The 18,791-nt window shown below is 35.5% G+C and overlaps 1 protein-coding gene and 1 long non-coding RNA gene across 2 annotated transcripts in view; both read left to right on the top strand.

The window, feature by feature from the left end:
- The window catches only part of IFT74 (intraflagellar transport 74), an 88,170-nt gene extending 79,702 nt beyond the window's left edge, over window positions 1-8,468 (top strand). The window contains exons 17-20 of the mRNA XM_008588814.1: window positions 1,499-1,662; window positions 2,232-2,357; window positions 6,812-6,872; window positions 8,191-8,468. Coding sequence (XP_008587036.1) covers window positions 1,499-1,662; window positions 2,232-2,357; window positions 6,812-6,872; window positions 8,191-8,309 — 470 coding nt within the window. The 3' untranslated portion in view covers window positions 8,310-8,468. The remainder of the gene's footprint in view (window positions 1-1,498; window positions 1,663-2,231; window positions 2,358-6,811; window positions 6,873-8,190) is intronic.
- Window positions 8,469-13,714: 5,246 nt separating this feature from the next.
- On the top strand, window positions 13,715-16,493 carry LOC103604249. Its single transcript, XR_551696.1, has 3 exons — window positions 13,715-13,783; window positions 14,076-14,131; window positions 16,104-16,493. It is a non-coding gene; the product is annotated as an uncharacterized LOC103604249 (long non-coding RNA).
- The last annotated feature ends 2,298 nt before the right edge of the window (window positions 16,494-18,791 follow it).

Genomic DNA, 18,791 nt, shown 5'->3' with positions numbered 1-18,791 from the left:
GTTTGGTTGATTGCTAATTCTTAAGGTCTCAGTTGAACAGCATGTCTTTAGAGAGCTCTCTTGACCCCTGCCACATGCTCTTATGGCACCCTGTCCTACTCTTTTCATAGTTATCCAGTGTATTGTAAATGCTTGTTTAATTGCCTGGTTCTACTTGTAGAATATAGCTCCTTGAGTGAAAATGTTGTATCCATTAATTTGTGTTATATCCTCAGAATCTAGTACGTAGTAGACGCTTGATCTTTTTTTTTTTTTTTTTTTTTTAAAAAATGACCGGTAAGGGGATCTTAACCCTTGGCTTGGTGTTGTCAGCACCACGCTCAGCCAGTGAGCGAACCGGCCATCCCTATATAGGACCCGAACCCGTGGCCTTGGTGTTAGCAGCACCGCACTCTACCGAGTGAGCCACGGGCCAGCCCGACGCTTGATACTTTTGAATGAAAGAATCACACACACACACACACACACACGCTTATAAATATATATCCTCATTTTTCATGGATTCTGTATTTGTGAATTTGCTTGCTCACTGAAATTAATCTGTAACACCAAATCAATACTTGCAGCACTTTCATGGTCATTCACGGACATGCTCAGAGTGGTGAAAAATTTGAACGGCCTGGTATGCACATTCCCAACAGAGATTGAAAAAGGCAACACTGTGCCTTCTTATTTCAGTTCTCATACTGTAAACTAGTTTCCTTTTCGCATTGTATTTAGTGCTGCGTTTTCCACGTGTTTGTGCTTTTTGTTGGTGATTGTGCTATTTAAAATGGTCTCCAAGCAAAGTACTAACATGCTGACAAGTGTTCCTAAATGCAAGAAGGTTGCTGATATATCTATGAAGAAAACACATAAGGTAAGCTTTGTTCAGGCATAAATTATAGTGTTAATGAATCAATGACACATATTAAATGAAATGTGTTTAAAAAGAAATACACATAAAACAAGATTATGTATTGGCCAGGCCAGTTGACATAAATGTGAATAGAGGCTCACAGGAACTTAACCCTTTTTATTTCTTCTAGGAGCAATAGTTCAGTATTGGCTAACTCATTGTTCACAGTGACTTTATTGAACATAATACCACAAATAGTGAGAGTTGACTGCATATGCAGTTATAAAACTGTGCTCAAATATAAGTATATAATACTGTGTAACTTGCTCTTTTTCCTGTATAACTGTGCATATGTGCCATGCCCCTGTTAAAAATAATGGGTCACTATCTCATAAGATGTTATTAGTATGGAAAAAACCCTGTGTATGTCCTTATATGTTTACAGGAGCATGGAGACAGGTGTAGCTAATACACATCAGATTAAATTGGTTACCAAGGGGATGAGTATATTTTTTTCTTTATATTATCTCACTGATTACAGTGAACATATTTCTTTTGCAGGTACTCTTGTAAGACATGATTTTTAAATGTTGCATTGCATTTCCTTATGTGAAAAGAATAAAATTTGACTAATTATGGGCTTAAATTTCTATGTTTCAGACAGTCAACGTCTACAGTTGGATCTACAGAAAATGGAGCTTCTGGAAAGTAAGATGACTGAGGAACAACATTCTTTAAAGAGCAAAATTAAGCAAATGATAACTGATCTGGAGACATACAATGATTTGCCAGCTTTGAAATCATCAGGTGAAGAAAAGAAAAAGGTAAATGCTAACATTCTTACAAAATTATTATTTAAGTTGTTTTCTCTTGATCAAATTTAATATATATGTCGTTTATATGATTAATTATATTTAGTTCATTATTTGATATATAAGCTAAGAAAAAATAATAAAAATGTTTATATATGTAGTTGGAATTTAATGACTTAAAATTTTAAACAAAAGGCAAAAATTGAAAAGCAAGGTATAAGCCACTGCTTAGTACAGAGCACTTCAACAAATGTGAACTTTGTTAAATGCAGATTTGATTATGACACTTCCGTACTTAAAACTTGTTGGTGGCTTTTCATTGCCATTTACATTAATTTAAAGTAAATTTGGTGGGGTAGGGATGGATATGGCACCATTAATAGAGTGGTTACTAATACAGTTAATATTAACATAGGTTATTATAGTTCAAAGGATATTTTTACAAACAGGTTTTAGAATAATTATAGCCTTGGTAGAATTTTGTCAAAATACAGTAGTTGAAATTAAGTCAAACACAATTTATATTGGCTTGCTAGATATTTGTTATAGCCTGTTATTTACTTCTACGTGGATCTATCTAGAAATTACATCAGGAGAGAACAATATTATCAACCCGCAGAAATGCCTTTAAGAAAGTAATGGAGAAGCTAAACATAGAATATGAGATGCTGAAAACACAATTGCAAGAAAATGAGACACATTCTCAGGTAAAAAATTGTAAGAATGACTTTAGAATTCATTTCTTCTTTTAGTTTTATCTGTCCTGTTCTCTTCATCTATATTTTCACCCCAAAACAATCCTTTTTTTTTTTTTAACCTATTTTAAATACCTTCTAGATTTTTTGGCTTTGAGGACAGCCAGTCTCCACTCAAAATGAATTAACTCTTGCTTTCTTGCCTTCTGTAAATCTATATTGAAAGCCAGCTCTTTGCTAGACACTATCCTGGGCACAACCATTATGATATGCTAAGTAATAGCTTTAAAACATTTCAAAAGTAAACATTTCTAATGCAGAAACTTTGAAACTTATGAAAACCACAAATAAAATAAACCCCAATGACTAATATCCCACCACTCACAGGAGATAATTCTTATCGTCCTTTTATTCTCTCTCTATATAATGTTATCTGTACACACACATTTATACTTATATAAGAGGGCTTTTCAAAAAGTTCATGGAAGGACTCATATTATCTTTCAATTCTATTTTTCCATAAACTTTTTGAAGTACTCACATATATAAATATACTTTTATTTCTCTCTCTATATATAGAAATGGTATTATACATATTATTTGGGAGCATGTTTTTTGTTATTAACTATACATCAGAAGTACTTTCGGGCCGGCCCAGTGGCACACTGGAGAGTGCACCACTTGGGAGTGCGGCGGCGCTCCCGCCAAGGGTTCGGATCCCATGTGGAGACCGGTTCCCGCTCACTGGCTGAGCGCGGTAGGCGCAACACCGAGGGTTGCGATCCTGTTGCCGGTCCCCGGTACGGACGCGACACCGAGGGTTGCGATCCGTTGCCGGTCAGTAAAAAAGACAAAAAAAAAAAAAAAGTACTTTCCCTTGTCAATAGACATTTTTTTAAAAGATATGATTCTTAATAGCTATGTAATATTCAGCTACATGGATGTCATATAATTTGATGAACCAATTCCCTACCATTAGACGTTTAGGTAATTTTTACTTTTAAAACTATTCAGATAAGGCTATAAACAATAGTCCTGTCCTTGAACTTTAAAAAAATTTTTTTATTATTAGCATATTCATTATTACGAATCGTGATTTTTCTTTATGCCTTTTACCTGACCTGAACTTCTTGATTCACATTTCTGATTATTTATATAGCATACATAAACATATACCTACAGCCACATTTTCATATCATTCATCCTACTGATAATTGAAAATCAGTAATTATGTTCTATATTTATCCATTTTTATTACTTATAACAAAATACATGGAACTGGGTAATTTATAAGAAAGCAAAATTATTGCTTACAGTTTCTGAGGCTAGGAAGTCCAAAGTCCATCTGGTAGTAGCAACAGTGACCCAGGGGTCTCACATTGCAAGATGGTGTAAGCAGAGAGAGCAGAGAGAAAGACAGACTCTCCTCTCCTTTTAAAGCCCTCAGAACCATGTCCCTGACCACCATTTTTAATCCATTCACTACTGCATGGTCATACAATCTAATCACCTCTTCAAGGCTCCACCTTTCAATTACCATAATAGGATTTCCCACCCTCTTTAACAGTCACAGTGGGGGCCAAGTTTCTAGTACATAAAACTTGGTGACACAAGCTTCAGGGAGTTTGTGGGGGACATAATTTAGTCCACTACATTCTGGTCCTGGCCCCCTGTATTAGTCCATTTTGTGTTGCTATAATAGAAATACCTGAGACGGGGTAATTTATAAAGAAAAACGAAGGTTTATTTGGCTTATGATTCTGGGACAGCTGCATCTATCTGGCACGGGCCTCAGGCTGCTTCTATTCATGGCGGAAAGTGGCAGGCAGCCGGTGGATACAAGCAGATCACATGGCAAGAGGAAGCAAGAGAGAGAGAGAGGTGCCAGGGACTTTTTAAACAACCAGCTCTCGCGGGGACTAATAGAGCGAGAACTCACTCATTACTGCCCCCTCCCCCAGGGAGAGCACTAATCCGTTCATGAGGGATCCGCCCCCATGACTCAATCAGTTTCCAGCATTGCCACATTGGGGATCAAATTTTCACATGAGTTTTGGAGGGGACAACACATCCAAACTACATCACCCCCAAAACTCATGTCCTTTTCACATGCAGATACATCCATTTCATCCCCAAAGTCTTAACTTGTTTCAACTCAAGAGTCCAAAGTACCATCTGTGAATTCAAAACAAGTTATCTACTTCCCAGATACAATGGTGGGACAAACATAGCGTACATGTTCCAAAAAAGATTGATCATTCTCATATCTAATTAGTATTTATTAGCAATTTCCACTTATGATTTAAAATGGTAAATGTATTAAAAATTTTCTCCTTTTCTTTATATAGTAATATGATCATGATAGAAAAAAATAATGTCACTTAATTTCCCACTACCCAGAGTCAACCATTGTTAACATTTTGGTGTAATATCATTGCTAACTCTTTTTACCTTTGCAATCGTACATCCATATTAACTATATTATTTTTACAAAAAATGAAGCCATTCTGTGTATACAGTCTTTAATATTTTCTTACTTAAATTTATTCAGCCTCTTTTCTTTTTTGATGGCACTTCTATGACATTAGCTATTTCATTGTATGGATGTACCATTTTTACAAAAAGATATATTCTTGAAAAGGGTGGAGTCTCAGAGTTTGCCACCGTACTAAAAGCTTAGAAATCACTAATTTACATAATTCAAATTTGCTAGTGACTTATTCTGTCTCTACTTCATAGTATACAAATCTAGATATAGAATTTTAAATAGGAAAATTATCTTAGGTTGTTTAGAGTGGGATGAGTGCTGGAGAAGAAACAAGAAAAAGTTTGTAAGGTCATAGCCTTAAATAGTTCTTAGAAAAAATATTGATGTTTCTAATGGAGTATTGGCCCTCCATTTTCCACTGAATAGATGATTTAAGGTGGAAAACACTTGACAAACAGGATTTCTTAGAGCCAATCAATGCCTACCTTGTTTATTCCCACATAAAATGCTTATCATGTGCTTAACTCTGTATACTAATAAATGGAAAATCATAAGCCACAATTTAAAATTTTTCTCTGCATTATTTTTTGTCTTTTGTGAATCCCAACTGATCAAATCAAATCCTGGTCTCCCTATCTTTTGCAGCTATTTTCTTGAAAATTATTTATAGTTTCTGCTATTTATAAATTTTATGTAGCAGATTATTTAAATAAATTATACGGAAAAAACAGATTTTCAAAAATGGTTATGTGCTACAGGATGTCCTTGGAGGTTTAAAGGCAAGTCACTAATACAGATGTATAATATAAAAGGAATTTGACCATCGGGATATAGTGTTGCTTTTATATCCAGCATTATTTTTGTAGTACTTAAGAGGTCTGCTGCATTATAAGCTCACCTCTTTGTATGAAACAAAGAAAAAAGTCTGGTACTTGACCTTCCAAAAGGTTATTACAGATTTACTGCCAAAAAGTGCTGTTTTCTTATGTCCATCTTAACTTCAAGGGCCTATCTGGGGGAGACATCTGATTTAGTAGTATTAGCTTCACAACACATGCAGTTCACATAATTAATTAGTTATGATTTACCCTAATATCTAGATTTATCTCTTTGGAGGAAACAATGGAATGGATGCTACATCAAAACTGAACTTATGCCCTGAAAATAATTTTAATATGAGAGTAGAACATGAGATCATTAAAAATGATCATTAATTCTTTGAAATGTCCAGGCAGAACATTATTTTAGTGTTTCATTTTTTCAGACAGTCCTTTGCTTAGGAAAAAAATGTGTGCATCTTAAAAAAGAAAGACCATAACCCAGAGTTACAAGGTTAATTAAATCAGAAAAACAATTTAATTCTATAACAGTAAAATTGTCTTCTGAGGAAGCAACTATCAATATAATATCCACATTAGCTTCCTGTTGATGCAGAAATTATTGTAACAGTGCCAGTTTTTTACCAGCCCTCTTATAATCTTCACACTGCAGCTCTGCTCTTATCACAGCTTGCGGAATTAGACAGGAAATTTAGCCCTGGAAATAAGGAAGTTTCTCCTATATAGTTGAACCTTTGACACTGTTAGAATATATATTACATTTGTGGCATTAGACTTCCAGATTTCAAGGAGAGATTCCCATGATGTTCCATTCTTCTTTTTGTAAGTCTTTTAGGAAAAGGAAAATCATAAATTATTTTTCAGTTGGCATGGTCATTGGTATGACAGACATTTTAAATATTTTCTAATTAAAATAAACATACAGAGTAAAACCTGTTGTAGAATTTAACATTATATTAATATATTTACTATTGTTTAATCTTTCCTAAAGTTCTCTTTGTCTACCATGGCTTTATCTCAGTAAAATGCAAGGAGGTGATAAGATTTTAAATCGTGTTTTTTTTTTCTTATCCTCTTAAAAGGGTGTATAATTGTTTTGAATAGGGACACTAGTTAATACTTTTCTTTTGTGTTTTTAGCTTACAAATTTGGAGAGAAAGTGGCAACACCACGAGCAAAATAATTTTGTGATGAAAGAATGTATCCTTTCAAAAGTTGCAAACAAACTTGACTTATTTTTTTCTAGAAATTTCTTTAAATACTCAAACAAAATTCAGTTCAACACACACTTATCAAATACCTAATATGTACAAAACAATGAACTAAACTATGTGTGGCATAAATGAATAAGACTTAGATTCTGTTTCCAAAGTGACTAATGGAAAGCAGACATTGGGAATTGCCATAAAAAGGAATAAAAAGTGATAATGTGGCATAGTGATTAATTGCACAGATTTTTGGAGTTGGGTGATCTAATTTTAAATGTTGACTACCACTTACAAGTTGCGGATTTTGGATGATTTACTTATTAATCTGTTTAAGCCTCAATGTTATCTGTAAAATACAGTTAATATTTCCTTCTCATAGACTTTTTGAGAGAATTATTTGTGACCATAATTTATATATATATATATATATATATATATATATGTTTGTTGTTGTTTATAACGCTATACCCTCCCTGGATATCTGGGCAGCAAAGGGAGATAAACTAAGTAGGGTCATGAGAAGTTTGAAATTCAAGCTCATCCGTGTTTCAGCCAGTTTAACTTCATCTTATTTCTACCAAGATGTTCCTTATGTCCCATTTTCTTGCTTATCATTTTCTGTGATCATAGGAGACAGCAGCTGCTAAGGACATGTATTGTGGGGGTGTAACAAACATTTCCCCAAAAGTTGTTTCCTGTTCCCTTCTTTGACCCATCGTAGGACATCTCTCCATGCAGAACTAGATCCTGAATCAGTGGTAGCATAGATTCCCCTCTAGAATGCTGCTGAACTTCAGCTCAGGGGCAGCTTACCTCCAGATACGACACTTTAGGGGTTCTATTCCCAGAGGTAGTGTAACTTAGTTTAAAAGCAGAAGACTCACATTCACAATATGCTTAAAGTCCCGCACTGTAGTTTTGTGCAACATAAAGTAGGTGATTTTGAAAAAGAGTGAAGTCTAGAAACTTGCCTGAAATTCAGTGTGGTTACTCTAAAGAACATTGATTTTCTGAACATTAGATTGTTTAATATATAAGATGCATAACATATTAAGTGTAAAAAAGCTTTTTATACTGTTGGTGAACTTTAAAAAAAAAAACTTTTTTTGAAACATATTTTGCTAGGCTTTTTAAGTCTTGATGCTTAGTATGCTAAAATAACGTATTGTATTTTGAAGTACTCTAATTGTGCATTTTCTGTACCATCTTGTTTTCAGTAAGAAAAATATCAGTATTATTTAGTTCCTTTCTGAGCCACAATTAGATTAATATTTTTATTGACGATGTTCCCCCTTAACTCATGTAATTAGTCATAGCAACCAAGAGTCAAGAGAGTGATTACCAGCCAATTATGAAAAATGTGACCAAGCAGATTGCAGAGTACAATAAAACCATCGTGGATGTTCTACATAGCACTAGTAGAAACTAAGTCTAAATCAACCGAAAGTCTATAGAAGTATCTTAATGCTGCTAAACTTTGTACAAGCTTACTAAAATATAGCTTAATCTTACCTAAAATTTCTGAATGCTATAATTTTTGTGGCCTTTTAAAAGAGTATAATAGTTCAATAAATAGTTTACATAAAAATTCGTCATGTCCTTTTTTTAAAAAATAATATTTGCATTTGTTTTGTGGGAGTGATAAAAGCGTCGCAAAGAACCAAGAGATAAAGAAACTAAAAGGGACCATTGAGATTCATCTAGCTGTTATAATCCACCTATGGCAGCAAATGAGAACATCTTTTTATGTATCAATTCTAGGAGGGATGCATGGATTGTGATTCTGATTTAGCACTTATATCAACCGTGTCAATTGTTGCTTCTAGAAAAAGATGTTAAGATAAAAGGGAGATTTTTAGCTTTGAGATACCTTCTCAGATAGGGTATATTTCATGTGTATTAGGGTATATAAAGTTACAGATAAATATATAACATATTCTTTATATATGTGTTATCCTTAAAGATTTGGAATTTAAAAATTTTAATCTTTTCATTCTTAAAGTATTTTCTCACACACATATATATATATACCAGGAAAGAGGTGAGGTTTAAAAGAAATACTGCATTTATAGTGGGTTGTTTGGGACTATTGCTACTGCTATTAATTTCCACCCTGGAGTATGCATTCACTCTCTTGTACTATTAGGAGGACTGAAGTAGGTTAATTTATAAGCATTAGCCAGAACATTTGAAAAGAAAAGCTAGAAGAGAGAGAATTGTATAGGATTTATCCAGCACTGTTCAGGGGAGAGAGGCATAGAGTCTGGGAGACATTATAATAACTAAAGATGTATCCTCTCTTGTGGATCAGGAATGAGTTACCTTGGCCAGTATTAAGTATTCTTTAGAACTATCCTCCTCCTGCTCTGGTTCACCAAGTAACTCTACTTCTCAGTATTCCTGAAACACAAGTATATTGGCTTCTTAAAAAAAAAAAGATACAGCATCTTTATTGAGATATCATTTACATACCATAAAATTTACTCATGCATGTTAATTTTAAGGTAAACATTGTTCACTGTAAATTACTCAACTTCAGTCTTCGTAAATTTAGGTAAAAGGATGAGCATTGTTTAGTTTGGTTAACTCTAGATTACTAATATGGCTTAAGATCCTGGACAGTGATACATTTATTTAGGTAGCATTCACAAAATGTGTTCCTCAGATCCTTAGTTCCTTGGGTTATTTATTAATAAGTGTTATACCACCAAGGGATTTGTGGTCAAAGAAGTTTGGGAAACATTGTTTGAAACAAAGGTAAACTGTTTCTTCTTGATTGCCCTTTCTATGCTAATGTGTAATAAGCTAAACAAAAAAAAGTATATACAGTAAAGCATTTCTCCAACATACTTTTACATAGAACCCTTACTTTCACAGAGCATAGGTTATGAGACTTGTGATCCAAGAAATAGATTATGTACACCAAAAAGACTTCATACATTTAATTTCTTTTTTTTCCTTTGGCAGCTGGCTGGTACAGGGATCAAATCCTGGACCTCGGTGTTACTAGCACCACCCTCTAACAAGCTGAACTAACCAGCCAGCCTGATACACTTAATTTCATCTTCTCACTCAAGTCCTTTGGATGGCTATGTGACCTTCTTCAGGTGACTCCTGAATGTGTCTCTTTCTAGCCACCACAGGTTTCTTTTACCATGGTTGTGTGGAGTTTTCCATTGGAAATTGATAGTGGAAAACCTTTATCAAATTTAAATGCTACAGGAAAAATACTACTTTGAGAGTTAAGAGAATGAAGTCTGAAATTCCCTCCCCCCCCCCATATAAAGATGACCAGTAAGGGGATCTTAACCCTTGACTTGGTGTCGTCAGCACCATGCTCACCCAGTGAGCAACCGGCCATCCCTGTATGGGATCCGAACTCATGGCCTTGGTGTTATCAGCACCACACTCTCCCGAGTGAGCCAAGGGCAGGCCCAAAATACTATTTTGAGAGTTAAGAGAATGAAATCTGAAATTCCATAGAAAGAACAAGTAATGGATTTTGATGGCAGTTGCGTAGCCCTTTGTTTATTCATACAGTATTCTTGTAATTTGATGATCAGGAGCCTTTATGCATATGCCTGACTGCTGAAAAATGTTCCTCTTCTATATAGTAACAACTGCAGGTATGAGTGAGCATACTTCTTGGGCAAGAGAACTCACTCCTACAGTCCCTTAATCACATTGATCCTATTTTGTGAATATTTCCAAGGTGGAAGGGAATCTGGGAAACCTGTTCATGGATAGGTAATCTTCATTTTCCTTATTTCAAAGCAAATTTGAATGCCTTTACTTTTTCCTTAGTTTATTCTATTTCTCTTTGTGTTCTTGACCTTCAAGAACTTGACTCATTCAGACTAATTACAAACTTAGTAATTTTTACTATTTTTTTTTTTTTTTGTCTTTTGTCTTTTTCCGTGTCCGGCAACGGATCGCAACCCTCAGTGTTGCCCCCATACCGGACCGGGGACCGGCAACGGGATTGCAACCCTCGGCGTTGCCCCCGCGCCTCGCTCAGCCAGTGAGCGGGAACCGGTCTGTATGTGGGATCCGAACCCTTGGGCGGGAGCGCCTCCGCACTTCCCAAGTGGTGCACCGGGCCGGCCCAACTTTTACTATTAATAATAGTAAATAATAAAGGTTTTTCCTGAGTGTTGTGATTATGGATGATTTTAATCTTCTTTGGGCTTTTTGGTATTCTATGTGGAAAGGATGTATGGTAGTGAAACGAATCTTAAATTGTTGGCTCTAACTAGAACTGAATCTGTGTTTACCCAGAAAGGTAATAGAAAGATTGGCTTATTTATTAAATATATGTGTTTGAATGATAACAATGGGAAGATTGGTAGAAAAAACTTTTCTTGAAAAAAAAACAATGTTTCGAACTTTCGTCCTAAATTACTCATGTTATATGATATTTGGGGAACATAATTGAGCAGGATTTCTTTACACTAAAACATGTTTTATCTGATGGAAATTCTCACTAACATCTCTTCCTCTCAGATCCTTTCAACAAATGAAACAAGAACACTCCCTTTGCTAGATAGAACTGGAGGCCAATATCTGCATGAACTGGCTCTTCTTCAGTCAGTCACATAGCTAGCTCAGTAAGTTCCATTCATGTTAAAATAACACCTTATAAGTCATGTGGAAAGAAACTGCAGACTGAACAAACATGCTGAGTAGTTTTACTAATGAAGATCAACATGGAAAAGTTAGCAAGTCTTTGTTTTTCCCGTCCTTATCCTTTATCAATAAATAAACATGAGTTTTTGATACTCTTTCAGTAACTATGGAGTCCTCATTTGGACCATACTCTGGTCTCATGTAAAGGTGCAAAATTCAGTTCAGGATTAGAAGATTAGCATGTGGAGTAATGATAGTCTCACTAGAGATGAAAGGCCAGGTAGTAGTAGCTCTGAGGGTTCTTTCTGTCACCCCACCCAATTTCTCTGTAGCCCTTTCCTTTCGCATCATAAACAACCTTTATAGTAAATTATAGTGTTTGGACTTAAAGTAAGAAGAAATCATGATGGACCACTAGAGAATTTCAGCAATCTATTTTAAAATTGATGTATCTTTTAAAATAAAATTTGGTTATGTTTATAATTGCAGATTTAGTTTGAGAACTGAAATTGAACATCTTTAAAAACAAATTTTTTTATTTTAAATTTAATTGTACATATTTGTGGGTTACAGTGTGTTGTCTCAGTACATGCACATACTGTGCATTGATTTACTTAAGGTAGATAGCATAGCTTTGTTCCTGTTTGTCCACCACTACTCCCTCCCTCCTCCCTTCCCTCCCAACCTCTGATAACTATCATTCCACTCTCTACTTCTGTGAGAATCACTTTTTTTTTTTTAAAGACTTCACATATGAGTGAGATCATGCCATATTTGTCTTTCTCTGCTTGGCTTACTTCACTTAACGATGATGGTCTCCAGTTCCATCCATGTTGCAGCAAATGACAGGATTTCTTTTTTTCTATAGCTGAGTAGTATTCCATTGTGTATATATACCAGATTTTTAATCCATTCATCCACTGATGGGTATTTACGTTGATTCCATCTCTTGGCTATTGTGAATAGTGTTTCAATGAACATGGGAGTGCAGGTGTCTCTTCGGTATATCGATGTCATTTCCTTTGGGTATATACCCAGTAGTGGGATTGCTGGGTTATAAGGTAGTACAATTTATAATTCTGTGAAGAATCTCCATGCTGTTTTCCACAATGGCTGTACCAATGTACAATCCCACTAGCAGTGTGGAAGAATTCCCCTTTCTCCACATTCTCATCAGCATTTGTTTTCTGTCTTTTTGATAATACCCATTTTAACTGGAGTAAGACTATATCTCATTGTGGCTTAATTTGCATTTCCCTGATGATTAGTGATGTTGAGCATTTTTTTCATGTGCCTGTTGGCCATATGTATTTCTTCTTTTAAGAAATTTTTGTTCAGGTCCTTTGCCCATTCAAAAACAAAATTTTTAATGCAAAGGTAGAAAATTTAGGAAAGACAAAATGAAGAAAATAAATTACCTGTGATTTCATCAGTCTCTTTATTTTTACTTTCTTTTTTTTTTTTTTGGTGGCTGGCCTGACAAGTTGATCCAAACCTTTGATCTTGGTATTATAATACCATGCTATAACCAGCTGAACCAACTGGCCAGCCCACCAGTCTTTTTAGATATGCATCTGTGTATATGCCACACACATCTGTTTTATTTATATATTTATGTATTTTTAATATAAGATCATATTGTTTTTAAACTTACTTTTGCTATTTATAGTTTTGCAAACACTTTTCCATGTCATTATATATTCTTGTATAACAATATGTTAAATTGCTGCGTATTATTCCATTATAGCAATATTTTAAAAAACAAATCCCATATTATTGAATGAGGTTTATAGTGTAGAAGTTAAGTTTAAGCTTTAGATCAGATAGCTGTGAAATTGAATTCCACTCTACCACTAACTTGTTATATGACCTTGGAAAGTTACTTAATCTCTCTGAATTTCAGTTTCTTCATGTGTAAGATGGAATAATAGTGCTTAGCTGATAAGACTGGGTCAAAGGGTCTGCGGAATCCAAGGCTTCTAACATAATCACTCTCAGACAGGTGACATCATTGGCAAAAGTGATTGTCTCCCTGCACTCTCACCAACACAGGTGTTATCTGGCTTGACAGTGCACTACCTCATTTGTTTTACTATTTTTTTAAATAAACCATACTGCCTCTAGTACTACAATTATAAATTTAATTGTGTTTTGTTTTATTTTATTGGCAGCTGGCCAGTACAGGGATGCGAACCCTTGACCTTGGTGTAACACTGCACTCTAATCAACTGAGCTAACTGACCAGCCCTTATTGTGTTTAAATTAAGAATATGCAGGGTATGTTTTCATATTCAAAATCTAGGGGGAAAAAACCTCACTTTGAAAAATTCTATTTTAAAAATATTTATCCATTATAACTTTGTAATATACAAAAGCTTAATTCTGCTAATTTTTAAAGATACTAGATTAAATTTTGCTGCCTCAATATCTTCTCTCATAGTGTATTATAATGAATTGCTGCTCTGAAAATCTTACTGTATAACTTTAAGAAGACTGTAAATAACCTGTGTAGGAATAACTTACTTAGTAACCAAAACTGTTCTACTTGGTTGTTTTCTCCATTCCACAGGTCAAGTGATTGCACATAAAGAAGTTATGTCATAGGAGGGAAAATAACACCCAATGGTGAGTCCGACATACAAGACAGTTTGGAGGAAGCATGACTCAGAAGTCAAGTCGTCTACTGCCGAAGAGGTTCAGACACACTAGATAAAGCTTTCACAAAAGCAATATAAAAACTAAAATGAAGTTTTCAAAATTAACTTCTGTTTTATTTCAAAATCTTTTTGTAAAACAGTATTCTTACTGTGAAAACAACACGGTAATAACATGGAAAAACAGCACTTTGTCAACTGAAATTATATTTGGCAGAGTGAAGAAAGTTATTACTAAGTTATCCATTTAAGATTAGAAGACAAGAGCTGAGCTAACTAACCAAACTGAAATATTATCTCATTTTCCGTGTTATTATTTTCAGTAGATAAATTCCCTTTATTAGAGGAAGTCCAGACTGACAAGAAGGTGAAAATACTTGAATATTATCCATAAGCTCAATCTGAACTTTTTTATCAAAGGAAAATATAGTTCATTTTTAGAAGCCTTTTCAATCTTTAATTAGCTTCTCCTTAAAATAAGCTTTCCCTTAGTTTACTGGAGGTGGGAAGGGCTGCTCTAGAGACTGACTAGCCCCACCTCACCGTCCCACCCCCATGCACTCTCACCCCCACCCCCACCCCAGCCAAGGAGAAAGCAGGGGCCTTGTGTCTCAGGATTAGGGGAAATAGTTAAGAAGGAGAGGAAAAGAAAATTGCCTTTCCAGCTTCTCCAATTTCCCGTGTAGCCTACAGAGAGAAGCAAGCATCCCTTGGGAGGAAATAACGAAAGTGCCAACGGTAGATAGATGAATGAAGTTTGCATCCCTGCAGGGTACTTGGAGCTCTTGCTTTTATAATGTCACATAGGCTCCTGTCCCTAACTCATGGTAGTTATTAGAAGGCAAAATAGACATTTTCTATAAACTGGCCCTACCCTCCAGGGGGCCTCTACCCTTGAAGCTATTCCTTGGTTTAGTTCCTTTTCCTGCCAGAAATATCAAAGTCAGGGAAAGGGGTTCTGGTGAAGCTATAAAAGTCCAGTTGCTGTGTTTCCTTTTTCTAAGGCACATTTGAGGTAGCCAGTTAGATCCTAAGAGGTGTTCATAGGAGACTTCAAGAGACAGCTAATTGAAAGGAATGTCAGGTATTAAGAGATAAACAAGCTTCATACAAATCACCACTGTATTATCTCTAAGGTGTCTTCACCTCAGCCAAAAAATAAAGGCTTCAGAAAAAAAAAAAGCATTCAAAATTTCTTTCTATTACCTTTTCATTTAGCATAGATTGGATTTCTTTTTTTTTTTTTTTTAAAGATGACGAGTAAGGGGATCTTAACCCTTGACTTGGTGTTGTCAGTGCCACCCTCTCCAAAGGGAGCCACCCTCTCCAAAGGGAGCCACGGGCCAGCCCCTATAGATTGGATTCTAATACAGATTTGGCTAACCACACACTCCAATTTGTCAGACTTTTAATTCCTAAGATACTTCATGACTTCACTGTGCACTGCCATCCCCCTCCCTCATCAATACCTTCAACAAGGATAGGTGATATTGATGACATATCTCTTATTTATCTTCTCAGAATTAGGGTATGAACTGATGAAAAGAATTTTTAAAAAGTATTATCAGACTGATTGAAATTCCATACTAAGCTGAAGTATTCACATTATATAGTACAGCCTCAGAAATTGTTATGCAAATAGAAGAGGCATTTCCAAATAAAGACTGGGGAGGAAATTTCTCCAACCACAGTAAAGAGAAATCCCTGGGATTTGACTACCACATAGGTCAGACCCTTTGTCTAGTCTTCCAATAGTCTGACTTCATCCCTATATCATCAGTCCTGATAAAAGCATCCACCACACAAATATGGTCAGACATTTCTTTAACCTTTGTTCATTGGAACAGCTACAGAAATCTAATTGAAACCATATAAAACTAGTTCAAAACTGATTAAACTAACTGAAAATCGTTCTATTTTTCTATTTTATTTTATTTTACAAGTTCTCTCAGAGAAAGTAAGCTGAACATGTACAGAGACATGGTTCCTGCCCTCCAGATGATCTCAGACACCACAGGAACCTGAAAATCCTCCACCTGTGGAACCAAAGGATTGGATTCAGGCCCAACCAATCAATCCTTGTCTGCATCATATGGCCTGACTCAGGTCTAACCAATCAGCTCTTGACTCAGCCAATCAGCCCTTGCCTGAGTCATATGGTGTGATTCTGCTCTAGCCAATTACGCTGTGCCTAGTCATATGGTTGAACAGGAGCCAGCCAATACCCAGTCTCCAGTCCTTACTGATCCTTTAAAAACCGGTTCTCCTCTGGTTCAAGGAGACAGATTCAAGCATTGCCTACTATCTCCTTGCCAGTTGACCTTGCAATAAAGTCTCTTCTCTCAAAAACTGGTGCCATGGTATTGGCTTCTGTGTGCATTGTGCATCAAGCCCTTGCTTGGTAAAATAATATCTGCAAAGATTTCCCTGAATTGCTAGAAAAGATACATTCCTGATACTGCTCAAACTAGTCCCATACTTCCCATGGTTCTTTTCTTCACCAACTTACTCCTCTGCTTGTATGTAATTATTGAGATATGTGGCATATGAAGGGGCACAGGATTTTGAGTCCAAAGATGCACTTGTGCTGCTCACTAGGACTTCAGGCAAGTCATTCAGCCTCCCTGAGCCTATTACCAGGGTTCTTATGAGATTCAAATACATCTAATGTGTATGCAATTGCTTTAATATATAAAATGCTATATACAGTAGATACTATACATCATCTACTCTTTCCCATCATCACTACCCACACATAAGCATCTGCATTTGTACCCATTTTTCCCTATCAGAACCATGTCTTAGAAGCATAGTTTCTTAATTTCCTCTAAGAGAAGTTCTCTCTCTGAGCAAGACTTATCATATCCATTCCAGATTCTTTATGAATCTTTTCTGTCATCTTTCTCTTGTGGCTTTAGTCTTGCCTCCACTGATTTTGTCCTTTCAGCATAGAGACACTTAACTCTCCTTTGTTAATTTCACATTCAAAGTTTTTAAAACTCCAGTCTTTCAAATGCCATTCTGTTTTCAAAACACTTTATTCTGCTGAAAATTTTTTTTTAGTTGAAACATGTCTGTGGGGGACAGAGTTGAATGTCAGTACCTGTGTGCAATATGTGATGCTCAAATGAGGATAATGTCTATACTCAACATTATACAATGTAATTGTTTTTTATGGCACTTTACCATTTCCTCCCTTACCCCAACCCACTCCACCCCCCGCCTTCCCACTCACTTTCCCACCTCTGGTAACCTCAGTTCTGTTCTCTCCTTTTGAAAGTTTGACATATTGTGATTGTTGTATCTTTCCTTTTTTTATTTAATGTTTTTTATTTTTTTTTTTAAATCTTCCGCTTATGAGTGAGGACATGTGGTATTTCTCTTTCTGTCCCTGGCTTATCTCACTTAACATAATTTTCTCTAAGTTCATCCATGTTGCTTCAAATGATGGTGTTTCATTCTTTTTTATGACTGAGTAGTATTCCACTGTGTAAATATACCACATTTTCCTTATCCAGTCATCTGTTGGTGAACATTTAAGTTGGCTCCATATCTTGGCTCTTGTAAATAGAGCTGCAATAAACATGGGAGTGCAGGTATCCCTTCAACATGACGATTTCCTTTCCTTTGGGTATATACCTAGCACTGGAATTGCTGGAACATACAGCAGTCCTATCCATAGTTGTTTGAGGAATCTACATGCTGTTTTCTGTAATGGCTGCACCAATTTATATTCCCACCAAAAGTATAGGAGGGTTCTCCTTTCTCCACATTCTTGCCATCATTTGCTATTCTCTGTTGTTTTGATCATAATCAGTCTTACTGGCATGACATATCTCAACATGGTTTTGGTTTGCATTTCCTTGATGCTGAGTGATATTGAACATTTTTTCATGTGTCTATTGGCCATTTGTATATCTTCCTTTGAGAAATGCCTATTCAGCTCCTTTGCCCACTTTTAAATTGGGTTATTTGTTTTTTTACTGTTAAGTTGTTTGAGTTCCTTGTATATTCTGGATATTAAACCCTTGTCAGGTGCAAGAGTTTACAAATATTTTCTCCCACACTGTAGGTTGTCTTTTCACTCTTAATTGTTTCTTTTACTGTGCAGAAGCTTTTTAGTTTGATATAATCCCATTTGTTTTCCTTTGTTGCATGTGCTTTTAAGGTATTATTATTAATGTCCTTACCCAGTTCTACATCCTGAAGTGTTTCCCCTATGTTTTCTTTTAGGAGTTTTATAGTTTTGGGTCTTATATTTAAGTTTTTAATCGATTTTGAGTTGATTTTGGTATATGGCAAGAGGTATGGGTCTAATTTCATTCTTCTACACATGGATGTCCAGTTTTCCCAGCACCATTTATTTGAAGAGGCAGTCTTTTCCCTAATGTATGTTCTTGGTGCTTTTGTCAAAGATCAGTTGGCTTTAAGTACGTGAGTTGATTTCTGGGTTCTCTATTCTGTTCCATTGGTCTGAGTATCTATTTTTATGCCAGCACCATGCTGTTTGGGTTACTATAGCTTTTTGGTATAATTAGAAGTCAGGTAGTGTTATGCCTCTGGCTTTATTTCTTTTTTGCTCAGGATTACTTTGGCTATTTGGTTTTTTTTTTAATTGTTCCGTATGAATG

Source organism: Galeopterus variegatus, unplaced genomic scaffold, assembly GCF_000696425.1.
Source record: "Galeopterus variegatus unplaced genomic scaffold, G_variegatus-3.0.2 Scaffold5051, whole genome shotgun sequence".
NCBI lineage: Eukaryota > Metazoa > Chordata > Mammalia > Dermoptera > Cynocephalidae > Galeopterus > Galeopterus variegatus.
The sequence above is the reverse complement of the archived record's forward strand: the minus strand, read 5'-3'. Positions and strand labels throughout refer to the sequence as shown.